This window comes from Schistocerca americana, chromosome 5 (genome assembly GCF_021461395.2).
Source record: "Schistocerca americana isolate TAMUIC-IGC-003095 chromosome 5, iqSchAmer2.1, whole genome shotgun sequence".
Taxonomy (NCBI): Eukaryota; Metazoa; Arthropoda; class Insecta; order Orthoptera; family Acrididae; genus Schistocerca; species Schistocerca americana.
The window spans coordinates 534,282,077-534,299,654 of record NC_060123.1 but is presented as its reverse complement, the minus strand read 5'-3'; the positions used below and the strand labels follow the sequence as shown (position 1 = coordinate 534,299,654).

The 17,578-nt window shown below is 40.2% G+C and overlaps 2 protein-coding genes and 1 pseudogene across 2 annotated transcripts in view; 1 reads left to right on the top strand and 2 right to left on the bottom strand.

Moving 5' to 3' along the window:
• Nucleotides 1-260: 260 nt before the first annotated feature.
• Nucleotides 261-5,002, bottom strand: LOC124616495 (chondroitin proteoglycan 2-like). The gene is made up of 3 exons (XM_047144807.1): nucleotides 4,996-5,002; nucleotides 2,957-3,036; nucleotides 261-1,289 (listed from the first exon to the last, which is right to left on the bottom strand). Exons 1-3 carry the CDS (start codon nucleotides 5,000-5,002, stop codon nucleotides 261-263), a joined length of 1,116 nt encoding a protein of 371 aa, XP_047000763.1.
• A 6,910-nt stretch (nucleotides 5,003-11,912) lies between these two features.
• Nucleotides 11,913-17,578, top strand: part of LOC124616494 — a 162,206-nt gene continuing 156,540 nt past the window's right edge. The window contains exon 1 of the mRNA XM_047144806.1: nucleotides 11,913-11,930. Coding sequence (XP_047000762.1) covers nucleotides 11,913-11,930 — 18 coding nt within the window. The remainder of the gene's footprint in view (nucleotides 11,931-17,578) is intronic.
• LOC124616990 lies at nucleotides 14,766-14,882 on the bottom strand (annotated as a pseudogene).

Here is a 17,578-nt window from a genome sequence, read left to right as displayed (position 1 = left end):
TAGCTTTAAACATCGGACAGTCTGTTTATTATGATTTTAGGACCGTAGCAGTCAGATTACACTCAAAGTGTAAAGTAATGGGTAAGATAAATTAATATAAAATAAATTATTCAACAACAGAAGTATCTTTAGGTAAGACTAAATATTAGTCACATGAGAAGTGATCACATTTCACTTGAGAATAATTCAGCCGCGAGTGGAATACTCAGCTAAAATGATCGTGTGGAATGAACAAGTATCATCTACAACGTTGCTGAATATCACACAGAGCACCCAGAGCTCTCAGGGTAATCGCACACCCTCAGCTCAACGTTGTATTGCAGGCCCGCTGGACACGGTATCAACCAGGCAATTCCGTTCTCGTCGCACTTGTAGAAGCTGTTACAGTCGCTGGGGTTAGGCAACTGGGTGACGTCATCTGGATTCCAAGCCGGACATGCGGGAGAATCTGCGGCTGGTTCCTGCGGGATTTCACCATTACCAGAGCCAGAATTTCCATTGTCCTGACCGCCATTAGAGGAATCGTCGCCAGACGGATTACTTGGAGCAGCTGACGATGAGCAACCAGCACTCTTGGGGTAATCACACACTCTCAGCTTTGAATTGTAGTCTAGTCCAGCTGGGCACGGTATGAGCCAAGCCACACCATTCTCGTCACACTTGTAGAAGCTGCTGCAGTCACTCGGATTGGGCAGCTGTGTGACATCATTTGGATCCCACGCAGGACAAGAAGGAGCGTCTCCAGCTGGTGGATTCGGGCTTACCCCATTACCTGCATCAGAACTTCCGTTATCTTGACTCCCCTCAGAAGGTGTATCATCAGATGGGTTGCTTGGTGAAGATGATGAGCAACGAGCGTTTTCTGGGTAATCACACACTCTCAGATCTGCATTGTATTCGAGACCGGCCGGGCATGAAATGACCCAAGCAACGCCATTCTCGTCACACTTGTAAAAACTGCTACAATCATTCGGATTGGGCAGTTGGGTGACATCCTCTGGATTCCAAGGTGGACAAGTGAGGACTTCGCCAGATGGTGGCGCTGGTTCAGGACCACCATTATCGCCTGATTCCTCACCATTTCCATTGTCGTCGTCAGCAGGTGGAGACGAGGATGAGGAGCAACCAGTTCTCTCTGGGAAGTCACACACCCTCAGCTTTGGATTGAACTCGAGATTTGCCGGGCATGGGACGACCGTTGCGACACCTGAAGGCTCGCACTGTAGGAAGCTTCTGCAGCTGTTCGGATTCGGAAATGGACCGGACGCTCCCTGGCATGTCGCACTCATCTGAAAGAAATTCAGTGTTGTTCAGCATACCATGTGTATCACATCAAACGTGTGGTTTACTCATACTGATTGAAAATCTAAATGCCGGCTTTCTTATTCCACTGGATGCGAAATTGCAATCTGTATTATTTAAATGTTAACATACTATGGTAAAATCAATGATTTTATCATTATTTCATAGTAGCATTTGTACAACCTTACCTCCTCCGTATTGTATATAAAGTTATTACGTGTAGGTATGACGCTGTAAGTTGTGTAAGGGACCACTTAATCACGAGACTTGACCGTGAATGATACGAGATTGTGGGACTTTCAACTGTATCTCATAGCTAAATAACTGAATGCTACATAACTGATGCCAAGATTCTATACCAACGACTCTGTTTATTATTTCACGTTCAAACGGTGGAACAGAGATTGAATATGTATAACAGCTGTGACGAACTACATCGCAGAATATGATGTTGATGAATTTCTCGTGACATCTATGTACTTGTATCGCAAAGTCTGTAGCTGTGGAGTTAATACTGAAGCAACTACGTTTACTACTTTCACGCCACTTACCTCTATGAGAAAGTGATACATTATGTTATGATATGATAAAAGACGCACTGATAACGCCAGAAGTGTGAGTTGATTGATACCCATCACTTTAAAATATTATGCATTTGCGCCTATTTTATGTTCATAGACGTCATACTGTCAAGACTATAAGATGCTTTCGACCTTTTTCAATTGATCAATGGGTCAATAATATAGTTTTCATTGTAATTCAAGTGGAGTCGTGAATTCATTCTTGTGATATTAGTGCCCGGGATAACACCATGAAAATAACTATTCACTTCTAGACTTTCCGAGGCAACGTACTATTATTGACTTGTGTACTTGAACTATAACTGCCATGTACTACAAAACAACTGCCATGTACTACTAAACATTTTTGCCATGTACTACAAAACATTTTTGCCGTTGGTGGTAGCTTTAGGTAAACACAATGAGCATTTTACTTTCATTACATTTACCTTGAAAAATAGTGACGCTGATTGTAGACTATGCATATCATCTCGCGTAAAATATAAGCGAAATCTGTGCGCTGTTAATTTGACGAGCAGATCGGTGTAGCTTGTGGAAGAGGATATCAGAACTTGATACATAGTAGGTTACCAAGTTCATTATTGGCTATGCTGGATTTTGGTATCCAGCCATCGATACTAAAGGAGTCGCTATTGTATGAAGCAATACATAGAGATAATTCAGGATTTTATAAACAGCCGTATAACATGCATAAGAACTGCATTCTCCAGCACAAGAATAAAATGTAGGAGACGTACAAATATTTCCCAAGATTATTTTTTCTTCTCCCTTGGTTTGTAGCCACTAATGATTTGCTCAGTGTAACGTGAACATAAATTGCAACAGTTGGTATCATTTATGTTGACTCAACAAATAAATGAATACAAGCACTATTCGTATCCTTATTCATATTTAATTTTTTATCAATTAATTTATAGGTAGGTATGTCGCTTTAATTGCTGATGGAACAGAGAGATAGTAACATTGGAGTATGCGCAGTTATTGAGGTCCAGTTTATGTCAAGATAAAAGAGCAGTTTGGGTTATTATCACTAAACCCACTTAATAAAATGATTACAGGTGGTAAACACTTACAACAGTCAGCCTGCGGATGGTTGCTGCATTACCGCCTCCAGCCAACACCGCCAAGATCACAGTAGCAAGAAGTGGTAGTCCTGAAAGCATAACGAAATATTATATTTCTCCTATTGAACTTACTTCTACAAAATGCATGAAGGAAAGTAGGGTACAACGAATTTTCTCCAAGCTAGTGTTTCATCATCTTAAATGTGCATATCCTATTGGTTATCAGCTAAATTTCCTTTATTGTGGAACCCGCAGCATATCATGTGTCACAGTAGGACATTATGCTGAGAACTGGAGACAGTGTGGTGCCTGATATTTTATTCTAGTATATAAGCTTATTTCAGCTTTATTGCGTTCATCAACACGTGTGCCGATATACTGATGAAGACAGTAAAGCAGAAATAAGCTTATGTACTAAAATAAAATGTCAAGCAGTATACTGTCTCCAATTCTCTGCAGCTAAATTTTCATTTCCCACATATGAAAAAACTTCAGTAATTTGCTTTTTCTATACACGTACGTGACGAAAGTTGTGGGATACCTCCTAATACCGTGCTGGACCTCCTTTTGCCTGGCGTAGTCCAATAATTCGACGTGGCATGTACTCAACAAGTCAGTGGAAGTCTCTTGCAAAAATATTGAGCCACGCTGCTTGTATAGGCATCCATAATAATTGCGAAAAGGATTTTGTACACGAACTGACTCCTAGATTATGTTCCATAAATGTTCGATAAGATTCATGTCCGACAAAGTGGTCTCCAAATAGTAGAACATAACCATTTTCAGTCAACTATCGGTTTAGTTGGACCAGGGGGCCCAGTCCATTAAATGCAAACATAGTCCGCATATTATGAGGCTACACGAGATTGTACAGTGCCTTGGCGGTAACTTTCATGGCTTTGTGGGGTCTGCACCACAATCGAACCCTACCATCATCTCTTACCAACTGAAATCGGAATTTATCTGATCAGGCCACGGTTTTCCAGTCATCTAAGGGCACGAGCCAAGGAAAGGCAATGCACGTGATGTCGTGCTGTTAGCTAAGGCACTCGCATTGGTCGTCTGCTGGCGTTGCCTACGAACACCAAATTTCTCTGCACTGTTCCAATGGATACGTTCGTCGTACGTCCCACATTGATTTTTGTGATTATTTCATCCGTTTTGTTGTCCGTGGTTCGAGGTAATGTTTTAAATTTGTTAACCTTGTCACACTCTTGACACTGTGGATCTCGGAATAATGACTCCCCTAATGATTTCCGAAGTGGAATGCCCCATGCGTCTCGCTGCAAGAACCATTCCGCGATCACATTCCCTTAATTCCAGTTGTGTAGCAATAATCACGTCGGAAGCATTTTCACATGAATCATCTGAGTGCAAATCAAAGCTTCAGCGATGAACTGCCCTCTTATATAAGGTGTACGCGATACTAAAGCCAACCGTACATGTGTACACCGCTATCCCATAAATTTTAGTCACCTGACTGTATTGTGCATCAGTGTTGATCATATTTCTCCTTCACTATGCGACAGAATGAACCTTATCTTTTAATTCGTTCACTCAAAATTGATGTAATTAGAAAATTGATGGTGAACAGAATACTTCTAACCAAAACACTAGTACGCATTAAATAACAAGTATGCGCTAATGAAGCTAATATATCATCGTCATTTCTTCGACAGCACCTACATACATGTTACTCCTGTGGTATTGGATAATTATTGCGGTCAAACATAGAAAAACCATCATTGCATTCGCAAAAATATCTGGTACTTCCTTTCCTTCGTTCCTAGTGCTTTTGTTGATATTTACGATTTAGAACTAAATTATTTTATTTTTTACATACTGTGGGTTTATTTGAATGATAGCGGTGGTAGTAATGTGACAGTCCTTCAAGATCCACAGATTACTATAATGCAGTACAATACCAAGCGACAAATTGGTCTGAGCTATCATACTGCGCTAAAACGTTGCGTTTATGAGACAATGTCTGTACTTTATAATTAACGAAAGCAAAGATGTGTTAGAAAGGCGCAGCCAGTGATTCATACCTGTCATGTTGGAAGTCTGTCTGCACAGAGTGCCGTAGGCTTACTCTCGTACCGTTTAAATATCTCACCTCTGGACACAAATCCAGACGTCAACCACACCAATACGTACGTCAGCAACGCTGATAAGATCTCAATTTCCAGGTATTGTGTACCAGCGTGTTTTCGATGCATTATCTGACAACTGTAATTTACGATGTGAGAACAAGTGTATTTTTGAGACGACATTTGATAAATGCTGTGAATGTTCAGAGTGTATGTCCAAAGTGTTAGCATACAAGAAGACTCGGAATAGGACTATTCAACTGGTCTTTAGATGTCTTATACACTCTGTATTTTAGATGTAGAGCAATGTCTCCCAAGAAATAATGGATTTACATAAAACCGATGAAATAAACAATTTATATCTACAATTCATTTCACGTTAGGAACAGGAGCAGACAAATCATTAAATTTGCTGCATCTTACAACTCAAACAATAAAAAACGCACTGCTTTCACAATATATAGGAAACCCTCTGCCGCTAGCACCATCATTTTCAATTAATCAAACCATCCATTGACACTCAAACGAGCAAGCTTCAGATTCATGCTCCAAGGAACACTTAAAAGCAAGCAAAACTACACACGGAAATGAAACATAGTAACATAAATAGCAATGGAAAATGGGTATCATAGCCTCATGCTGCAGAAAATAAAAAAAACAATACGAAAGCGACTTGTGGTCAAATATTATAACTGCACACAAGGCCTCACACAACGACACACAAGAGTCCAAAATACAGAAAATGACCGGCGCACAGTACACAACAAAACAAGAGTCTATACACAAAGCAGAATGCCGCAAATTCACCTACAACAATAACAATGTTCACACATAGGCAACATTTTAAACAAACAGGGGCTTGAAATAGGGTAAAAACAAAGAACACAACACAAAGGAAACAATGTACCCCGGAAGCATCAACAGCTACATTTAGCAGATTAAGTGTTTGCAAACTTACATGCTACTCTTGTCAGTTAGTATATACAGGGCAAGCAGGCAGCAACTTTAAACCAGGATATTCAGGACCCCTCAGAGACCTAAAAATAACAATTATCATCGCATATCTGCTTATCAGCTAATGCCACACAACCATTACCCAACAAAGACAGAAAGATCATCCCCGTCGTCTTCGAGGATAAGGCCTTTCACCCTGCTCCGCCTCAGAGTTGTTCGCGTCATCTTTCTTAAGTGATGTTCCACGTTCCTCTTCCTGATTGTGTAATACTGCATAGCCGTTTTAGCAATTCTATCATTAGGCATATGTTGTACATGGTGTTTCCAGTTAAGCTGGGGTTCATCAGTTATATCAGTAACAGGTTCAACATTTAGTTATTGTCTAATATCGGTATTTTTTATGGTCCAACAATGAAAAGCCTGCTGTAAAATGGAAGTACTTCACCTCTGTTGATTCAATTCGAGGCAACCGATCAGGTGTTATGGTCCAACATTACTTTTTAGAGTTTAATTAATGTCTCTTTCTGTATGTTATATTTAATGTAGTTGTATAATTCCACCAAAATGTCTGAATCTGCCCAGTTTTTCTCTACGTCATCAGACTTCGGAAATTGAAAATTGCACCGTAAATATTTCAACTCTCTTACTTGTTCAACTATTTATCTTTCTGTAAAATGTTTGGCTCTTATTAGTTCCAGTCCTAGAAACGCCATCACATTAATTTGTTGATATTCTCATTCCCCACTTATCGGCAATTTTACTCTATTTGTGTACCGAAATTTGAATATTTTCTTCAGATTCTCATATTATAATCTTGTCATCAGCAAACAGCATCGTCATAAAAATAAAGTTATCCCATTTTAACGTGTCATCAAGTAAAGTTAACCATTTACGAATGAAGAGGGTGAAAAATCAGGCAACCGGTTGCAAACACACGCACACTCACACACACACACACACACACACACACACACACACACACACACACATACGTTTGCAGCTGGTTGGCTGATTTTTCGACTTCTTCGGATTTACACAATTGCTGTTTCGCAGCCGTGTTTAAGATTTTGATTTACGAATAAGATAGTTATTGTAAACATTAAAAAACGTGGGAGGCATTGGGCAGCCTTGGCTGACTTCTCGATTGATGTCAGCAGATACTATCTTGTTTCTCACAGTAAGGATCCTTTTTTCTTATGCTTGTCTAATGAATGAATTGCTGTAATCAGATGCGCTGGAACTCTCAATTCCTGAAATGATTCCAATAGCATTTTCTTTTTTACTTTGTCAAATGTCTTGTCATACACTATAAAAACATAGTAAGTTGGTAGTCTATCTCGGTTACTTCTCCCAAAGTGAAAAGACCATCAGAACATGATCTACCTCTTCTAAAATCATATTGAACTTCTAACATATATGCTTCTGCTACTACTGCTAATCTCTTGTATACAATTTTAGCATTTAGTTTATGGCAACAATCTGAAATATTTCTGTGTAATTTGAGGATTGTGGTTTATCTCCTTTCTTCATTCCATTCGTCTCCTACATGTCTGCTCAGCCAGAAAAATTCATAAAATTTGAGTGTGCATCTTTTAGTTGATGAGGTGTGTATTGAATCAGCTCCATGTTCATATTATCAGTGCCAGGCGACTTTTTTATTTTTTGTTTCTTTGATCACGTTTTGTAGATCTAGCATTGTTATGAGATCTACAGAGTCATTGGTATTGGTGTTTATTTGTGGTTCTTCTTCGTTATCAGTCCACAGACACTTGAAGTATTTTAACGACTATTCTTCGAATATTACATTTAATTATAAAATATCTCGATCTTGTTTGTTCAAGTGCTTCATTATCTTGTGTGCATTGTTTTGTCTTCGATTAATATCATGTTCTGCTTCACTCACATATCGGTTCCAACTTTCTAGTTTAATATTTCTGATTTCTTTCTTTACTAACGGTTATTTACTCTCATAATCCTCTCTGTAATTCAAATTATTAGGTGATGACAAAGTTTTTTGTCTTGTATTAACTTGCAGAGGAGAGAGCAGATAAGTGGAAAGAATACATTTAAAGCCTCTATGAGGGTGAAGATTTGTCTGATGTGATATAAGAAGAGACAGGAGTCGATTTAGAGAGTGATAGGGAATCCGGTATTAGAATCGGAATTTAAAAGAGCTTTGTAGGACTTACGGTCAAATAAGGCAGAAGGGATAGATAACATTCCATCAGAATTTGTAAAATCATTGAGGGAAGTGGCAACAAAACGACTATTCACGTTTGTGTGTAGAATATATGAGTCTGGCGATATACCATCTGACTTTCGGAAAAGCATCATCCACACAATTCCGAAGACGGGAAGAGCTGACATGTGCGAGAATTATCGCACAATCAGCTTAACAGCTCATGCATCGAAGCTGCTTACAAGAATAATATACAGAAGAATGGAAAAGAAAATTGAGAATGCGCTAGGTGACGATCAGTTTGGCTTTAGGAAAAGTAAAGGGACGAGAGAGGCAATTCTGACGTTACGGCTAATAATGGAAGCAAGGCTAAAGAAAAATCAAGACACTTTCATAGGATTTGTCGACCTGGAAAAAGGGTTCGACAATATAAAATGGTGCAAGCTGTTCGAGATTCTGAAAAAAGTGGGGTAAGCTATAGGGAGAGACAGGTCATATACAATATGTACAACAACCAAGAGGGAATAATAAGAGTGGACGATCAAGAACGAAGTGCTCGCATTAAGAAGGGTGTAAGACAAGGCTGTAGTCTTTCGCCCCTACTCTTCAATCTGTACATCGAGGAAGCAATGATGGAAATAAAAGAAAGGTTCAGGAGTGGAATTAAAATACAAGGTGAAAGGATATCAATGATACGAATCGCTGATGACACTGCTATCCTGAATGAAAGTGAAGAAGAATTAAATGATCTGCTGTACGGAATGAACAGTCTAATGAGTACACGGTATGGTTTGAGAATAAATCGGAGAAAGACGAAGGTAATGGGAAGTAGTAGAAATGAGAACAGCGAGAAACTTAACATCAGGATTGATGGTCACGAAGCCAATGAAGTTAAGGAATTCTGCTACCTAGGCAGTAAAATAACCAATGACGGACGGAGCAAGGAGGACATCAAAAGCAGACTCGCTATGGCAAAAAAGGCATTTCTGGCCAAGAGAAGTCTACTAATATCAGATACCGGCCTTAATTTGAGGAAGAAATTTCTGAGGATGTACGTCTGGAGTACAGCATTGTATGGTAGTTAAACATGGACTATGGGAAAACCGGAACAGAAGAGTATCGCAGCATTTGAGATGTGGTGCTGTGACTGTAGCCCAGGCGATTTGCCTATCGTGGGCAGTTGCTTTATCAATTATTTCTACTTTTTATGTGCCGGTTTACCTTTCTTTATACCCCTTCCATTTACTCTCCTTAATCCTCTTCTCGGCCTAGCTTCTACGCTTTATATCTTGTTTTTCAAAACACTTAACCTGGATGATGAAAGAAATCAACTTATGTAACTATTTTGGTTGATAAGGGATCTTTTTTTATTTTAATTAATTTTTCTTGGCTGGAAATAAAATTATATGGAGAAAATTCAGTTAAAAGGGGCTGCCAAAGTAATAATGTTCTAAGGTAACTTATGTGTCGGTATTTCTGAAATTCCTTTTGCCTCTGTTTGCTCTAAAGCTGATATTTATGATTTTTTAAAACGCATGGCTGCTGATATTTTGATTAAATCCAATCACAATGATGTGTACACAAAGTTGTGTTCTTGTTTCTTGTTGAGGAAAGAAATAATTATAAAACTAAGTCCTTACACTTCACTGTTGACTTTTTCAGCTGTCGGTAAGAATTGATGGAGACAGTGAGTTTAAGTATAGTTGAAATTCTTTTGAAATTTAAAGCACAAATTTTATAATTTTGATACATCACTTATGTCTTTTGTGGTTGTCGATTACTCTTCCTCAACTCCAGTGTCTACGCATGTTGCTCGTGACGTAAGTTTCGCTTATCTTTTCCTAAATTTTAGTTTGGTTCAAATTGACATTACAGTTCGTAGCTTCTGAGCTTTCTTTACTCTCTAATGATCCTCCCTTGACCACTAGAAAAATTATCAAGTTCTCAACATCTCGCTGTAAAATTGATTGTAACTGCTATTGCCTACTCTTATCAGTTCCTCTTTCCTTCCTAGTATTAAATGATTGAAGTAAATCTGTTCTTTGGTGTTACTTTTGATCATGAAAATTGAAATTGACTTTTTCACCAAAAATAAAATATTTCGTGCTGTGGATCTTAATTACTGTCCTCTTGGCTGAAAAAGAGTAATTTTTTGATTTTACAGTAGTGCTTGGTGTCTCCGCAGTGCAATCGAACGCACTCAAGGTTAAAGTTCTTCTTAGCAGCCAGTATAAGAAAGAACTTTTCAAAAATGGTTCAAATGGCTCTGAGCACAATGGGACTTACCTTCTGAGGTCCTCAGTCCCCTAGAACTTAGAACTAATTAAACCTAACCAACCTATGGACATCACACACATCCGTGCCCGAGGCAGGATTCGAACCTGCGACCGTAGCGGTCGCGTGGTTCCAGATTGCAGCGCCTAGAACCGCTCGGCCACTCCGGCCAGCCAGCTTTGCAAGATCTGCATCGTAATGTAGCTCTGAAAAATTCTTGACGCTGTTATTGAAGAGCAACTCAGACGGGTATGATTCTGAACAACAGAAGAGAATCTATTCATTCCAAAACAGGGATCGCACAGTACTACCTAGCATTCGAAATCCTAAGTCTTCTGCTTTCTTGCATTTGGTATCGTAACTGCTAGGAGAGGAAAGATGAGCATAATATTCACTTAGATATAAGAAAAATTTTACATTTTCAGATAACAGTTATTATTCATAGAAACGTTCTTCTCAGTGCTCAACTATTACAGTAGATATTCAGCTTCTAACACGAGCGAATAACGACAAAAATTTGTTTTTTTGGTACCTCGCAGCAATGGCGGCTGTCGTTTTAACAGTAGAAGTACCCCTCCTTTGAAAATATGTCCTTTCTTAATCAAGTCTACTATCAGAAGAAAAAGTCGTTAGTAAAGCCACGGAATACACAAGTGTGTTAAAAATAACGGAGAAAGTACTTGTAGACTCAGTTGTGTCCATTCGTGATTGTTCTTTTGTTTCCTCAGACTTGTCAGTCCTATCTTAACTCGGCTTTGCTGCACTAGCAGACTCAGCTGTGTCCATTAATGATTTTTCTTTCTTTTCAGGTGGTGAATCACAGATGCTTTCGCTGATCATACCACCTCGTTTCATGACTTGGCTCCGAAGCACCATCTATAACCTCACTCTGAACGACATCCAACGAGGAAATTTCTGAGTTCTTGGTCATAAACTTTCTGACTGTTAGGAAAGGTACCAGTGTTCCCTGTCCCAAAAACGCTCTGATTCTCTCCACGGACGCCTAAAGATGGAAATGCAGGTTCGTGTAAAAATATTGTAACGTTACTACCGTATTTAGGCTTATTGTTTGCAGTCTCAGTACCATAAACAGCAGCTGAATTACTTTCAGTTTATGTGGCACCGTTTAATGCCGGTTCTCCACTTAGTCCTGCTCCGAGGTCAGAATATAAAGTTTTTAATTTAACTGGCTGAGCTCAAGCTGAATTTTCGTCTGTAATGTAATGTTGAAGTGGTCTGTTTCATTACATATTTGTACGCTGGTAGCTACCCCATGTATGTAATGTATCCTTCCTGGTCCCAATTACTCAACTATGGGAGCACCATCTATAACCTCTCTCTGAACGACATCCAACGAGGAAATTTCTGAGTTCTTGGTCATAAACTTTCTGACTGTTAGGAAAGGTACCTGTGTTCCCTGTCCCCAAAAACGCTCAGATTCTCTCCACGGACGCCTAAGTTCAGCGCTATGGTGGGCGACTTTCAAGTTGGTATCCCACCGCTGTTCAAATGGTTCAAATGGCTCTGAGCACTATGGGACTAAACTTCTGAGTTCATCAGTACCCTAGAAGTATGAACTATTTAAAGTTAACTAACCTAAGGACATCACACAGCCGGCCGGTGTGGCCGTGCGGTTAAAGGCGCTTCAGTCTGGAACCGCGTGACCGCTACGGTCGCAGGTTCGAATCCTGCCCCGGGCATGGATGTGTGTGATGTCCTTAGGTTAGTTAGGTTTAATTAGTTTTAAGTTCTAGGCGACTGATGACCTCAGAAGTTGAGTCGCATAGTGCTCAGAGCCATTTGAACCATTTGACATCACACACATCCATGTCCGAGGCAGGATTCGAACCTGCGACCGTAGCCGTCGCGCGGTTCGAGAATGAAGCGCCTAGAACCACTCGGCCACGGGGGGTGGCTATCAATCTGGGTTCGGTCTTTTATGTTTACCCTGAAAGGTCAAAATGCTTAATAATACCTAACAAAAGGCTAAGTTAGTTTAACTACTCGTGAATTACGATAACCTATAGTATATGTTACTAAACTCACACTAGGCAGTTAAGTTTTGAAGTGCCACCAACCAACCGTATTACGAAAGCTCTTGAACGGTATTTGTCCGTATAGTCATTGAGCCTTACCTCAGTAAATAAGTGATGTCTAGTCTTGGCCACTTGCGCTTAATGTTAATCGCACTTACAAAATCGTATACATTTTACAAATGCCCTCGACTACTAATTTCATATTCTGGGTAAGGGTTAAATGGATGTGCAGCCTGTGGCACACTATCGGAGTTGTTTCAAATAATGGTCGCAATAGACACACACATGAAACGCCGCTTCTGCAGTTGAAAAACTAGTAGAGAGCACTGAAGAATGACTTGCACCGGCCGACTCTTTAAATTAAGAAGAAGTGTTCTCTTAATTTCCTGGTACTGCCGTAGGCTGCATATTAATACAGCTACTCTATAAAAGTTTACCTGTATCTGAATCTATCGTCGGGTAGACATTTCTACATCCACCAGTAGTAACCAGGAACACCAGCTGCAACCCATAGTACACAGGAGGAAAAAATATCGCAACACGAAAATGTAGAGTAATGAAGTTGCGGGAATACATTTGTCTAGTTAGCATATTTAAGTGATTAACATTGCAAGACTATGGTTTAATGTAAGCTCGAGATAAGCCATCTCAGATGTGAAATGCTGGCACGTTAATAACCGGTGTAACAGAGTGTTGAGTGCAAGCATGGCTGTTCGCTGCCCGGTCTTCTTGCGACCGTACATTCTGGTGACCATGCACAGTGGCTACATTCCCTGTAAGTCTTTCCGTAACATCGCAGAAGGAACATCCAGCTCCTCCTAGCGCTATTGTACGATCTCGTTCAAACTCAGTGAGGCGATGATGTGGCGTCTTTGTCGTCTTAAAGGCATTCTTGACTAACATCAACTCACTACGTCCAGTCTCAAAGGCAACTAACGCTCACGACCGTTACAACACATATTTAGAGCAAAGCTGATTGCGTCTTTATAGTGGCGCTACTAGTGCAACCCTTATGCGAATGGCGCCAAATCTCAATACACATTGTCTCTCAGGTGTACAAGCACTCCTGCCACGTTTCGTCCATGTTTCTGTCAGTGCCATTTACGGGCAAGTCACCACACAGTATACCGGGCAGAGTACAACACTGTCTCGGCAACTCAAGGTCGACACTAGAAGTGCTTGCGAAACTGTCTCGTCCTCGGCCCACCACCGACTTCCTCACTCCTGGCTCACAATTCCCCAGCGCGACCTACAGGTGGCGCCACCCTTGCAACAAAAGATCTCATAACGCCACAGATGTGTCAACAGTCGGCACATAGAGCACGCCCCGCTGCAGAGCGAAAAATTCGTTCTGGAAACAATCGCTAAGGCCGTGGCTAGTCCCCAAGTTTCGCAGTATAACTCCTGTCACGTCTGGAAGGGAGCAGATGAGTAGTAGGCGAAAGATAGCTGTGAAGATTAGACGTCAAATGTGCTCTGTTAGTTCAGTGCGCAGAGCATTTGGCCATGAAATGCAGAGGGCCTGTGTTCGATTCCCGGTCCAGCACACAGTTTTAATCTAACAGTAACTTTCGTACCAGTGCACATTCCGCTGCAGAATGAAAATACATCGTGAAAACCTAAAAACTGTAAGTAACGTCAAAATATTGTCGCAAAATAATTTAGCTCAATTATGTTATTTTTACAGAAGAAAGTTATGTTTTAAATCGTCATGCAAAGTCACAGTAATAAATTTTTCGCAGGTGACATGCTATCGCTAACCAGCGATTGAAAAAAGGGGTCCTACAGAGACACAAAAGCTGTATAAAACGCTTGTAAACATACGAAAACTTTTCAGGTGTAATTTCATTACAACAATTATTACTGTTTTGTCAAAAACGGCCATATTGAACCCGTGGCTGTGAACATAATTTATGTTGACTCTTACACAGAGGATTACAGCAACGAGCCCCTCTTTACAATGCTATTTATGTATTTAAACAGCACCGCCTTACATTACGGCAGGTGGAGAAATAAAACACGAAATGTAAACTTGAATCAGCGGTCTGAAGATGAACGTATTGGTTCGAAACCGGTAACGGCGCTGTTTAAATAAATAAATTAAACAAAGCTCCTCCCGAACAGGCCACGAGGGTCCAACGGTATCGACCTGCCGCAGTGTCATCCTCAGCCCACAGGCGTCGCTGGATGCGGATATGGAGGGGCATGTGGTCAGCACACCGTTCTCACGACGTATGTCAGTTTCCGAGACCGCAGTCGCTACTTCTCAATCAAGTAGCTCCGCTTGCCAACAGCGCTCGCCTGCCGGATGGTCACCCATCCTAGTGCTAGCCGAGCCCGACAGCGCTTAACTTCGGCAATCTGACGGGAACCGGTGTTACCACTGCGGCAAGGCCGTTGGCTAAGTAAATAAATAGCATTGTAAAAAGTGGGTGGTTGCTGTGATCTTTTGTGTAAGCGTCAGCCTATATATTATATACAATAATTATTACTTAAAATGTGTTTACATTTTACAGAACTAAATAAAATGACTCTTTGGTGACGGCGAAACGTCATAAAACATGTTTGTAGTATTATAAACCACCTTTGGTTGCGCAATAGGTGAACCTGAAACATTACAAATTTCGACACGTTTTATATAATAAGCTTTAGGTCACAATTTCTTATGTACTGGCAAGCATTGCAACTGGGCAGAAATAATTATGCATAACTAACTTCTCAGTGACGCCTTTTATGGTAAGTGACACAAGTTTGAATTATGCATGTTTGTAAAGAGCTACATTTTTATTACGAGCGTTCACTATAGTTTATTCATTAGAGTCCACAGTACGACCACTACAAATTATGGCACTCTAAGAAAAACAGCTATGTGTCAGAAGAAAGATCTTCAGAAAGTCTCAAAGACTATTGCTCATTTCCTATAAAAGCTATTTTTATTTTCAGTTTTAGGAAATATTTTGATGTATACGAACAGTTTCAAAGTTCTGTACAATTATCAAAGTATAGGGCTATTCAAAAACAAGGAACAGATTTCAAACATTTATTGTTTCCTAACTACAAGAGTCAGAAACACAGTTCCAACTTTTCTGGAATGAGAAAAGTTCAAATTTTTATGCATTCAGTGTGAGCACCTTGTGTTACATGACGAACATCAAAACGGTGGCTCATTTCCTGCCACACATGAAGCAACTAGTTTGTTGTCACAGAATTAAAGTCACGTCTTTTATTTGTGGAGTTAGGTAAAAGACAGGGTGTTTTATCTACCCTATGCCGGACACTCTTGAATGTCTGCGACGTCGCATTGTTGAAGCTGTGAATTCGATTACGAGAGACCAGCAGCTTCGTATGTGTTTTTGTATTTGTCGTGTAACACACGGTATTAAAACAAACATAAACATTTGAACTTTTCTCTTTCCTGGAACGTTGGAATTGTGTTTTTATCTTTTGAAATTTGGAAGCAATAAATGTTTTAAACCTGTTCCTTGTTGCTTGTCTTCTTGAATTTTGTAACGGAGACGTGTTATTGTTACAACATATCATAATTACCTGAAAGCCGTTGTCACTTAAAACCTCTGATGCTTTCTGTGGAAAGATGAGAATGTTAAATGGAAAAATACTGGGGCCGTACAGGAGTTCACAAGATCTTTACTCGCATTGTTGTTAAAATAAGGCGACAATTACAATTTTTTTTTCATTCGAGCCCCGTATTAATGGAGGATTTGATATCTATTTGTAACCAGTTGATGAGTCGTTTCTTGCGTTTCAACTATTTTTAAACACACTTCGAACATTCAAGTGCTTATCAAATGCCATCTGGGAACTATACTTGTTCGCGCGTCGTAAATTTTGATTGTCAGATAGGAAACAAATGAAATGAAAACACGGGATATACGCAATAGTAAGCGATTTAGATCTTATCAGTGATGCTGACGGACGTTAATACGTACTTGTGTGGTTGACGTCTTTACGTGGGACCTGTGGTGAGCTATTTAAGCGGTAGGACGCTAAGTTTACGGCACTCTGAGCAGACACACCTCCAACATGACAGGTAAGAGCCACTGCCTGCGCCTGTAATAGAGCTTCGCTTTCCTGTAATATAATAATGTAACTGAGCTTTTAGAAAAACCGGCCGGCCAGAGTGGCCGTGCCGTTCTGGGCGCTACAGTCTGGAACCGAGCGTACGATACGGTCGCAGGTTCGAATCCTGCCTCGGGCATGGATGTGTGTGATGTCCTTAGGTTAGTTAGGTTTAATTAGTTCTAAGTTCTAGGCGACTGATGACCTCAGAAGTTAAGTCGCATAGTGCTCAGAGCCATTTGAACCATTTTTTTTTTTTTTTAGAAAAACCAAGTCCCTACGTTACCAGAAATTTAAAATGTGATTATTAAGTTGTTACTACTTTTATGCAAAGTTCGTACAACTTTTAAGTTAAACACAGTCCCCAAGTCTTGAGAATTTCACTCTGGTTACTGTTTGCCATCCCAAATACGTGGTACTGCGTTGGAGGAAATCGGCAATCTGTGTAAATACAGATAGGAGTAATAAAGTTTTTGTCTGTTCATATTGTTATTAGCTTGTATTAAGAATTGTTCTTCTCGTCGTCACACAATTGTAATTTTATGTACGGACGTTCTCTGATAATGCGCAGACTTTTAGTACAACGTAGGAGCTCAGGCTAATTTGTCGCTTCCTGTTGTACTCCATTATACGAGTTTCAGGCTACCGAAAAAACGCCACATTAACACCAATGTTGTTGTTGTTGTGGTCTTCAGTCCTGAGACTGGTTAGATGCAGCTCTCCATGCTACTCTATCCTGTGCAAGCTTTTTCATCTCCCAGTACCTACTGCAACCTACATCCTTCTGAATCTGCTTAGTGTATTCATCTCTTGGTCTCCCTCTACGATTTTTACCCTCCACGCTGCCTTCCAATACTAAATTGGTGATCCCTAGATGCCTCAGAACATGTCCTACCAACCGATCCCTTCTTCTGGTCAAGTTGTGCCACAAACTTCTCTTCTCCCCAATCCTATTCAATACTTCCTCATTAGTTATGTGATCTACCCATCTAATCTTCAGCATTCTTCTGTAGCACCACAT

What these genes read in the sequence shown, in the direction of transcription:
- LOC124616495 (XM_047144807.1), bottom strand. An exon ending in CCATCCGCAGGCTGACTGTT is followed by an intron (nt 1,290 to 2,956) that starts GTAAGTGTTTAC and finishes AATTTCTTTCAG; the next exon opens with ATGAGTGCGACATGCCAGGG.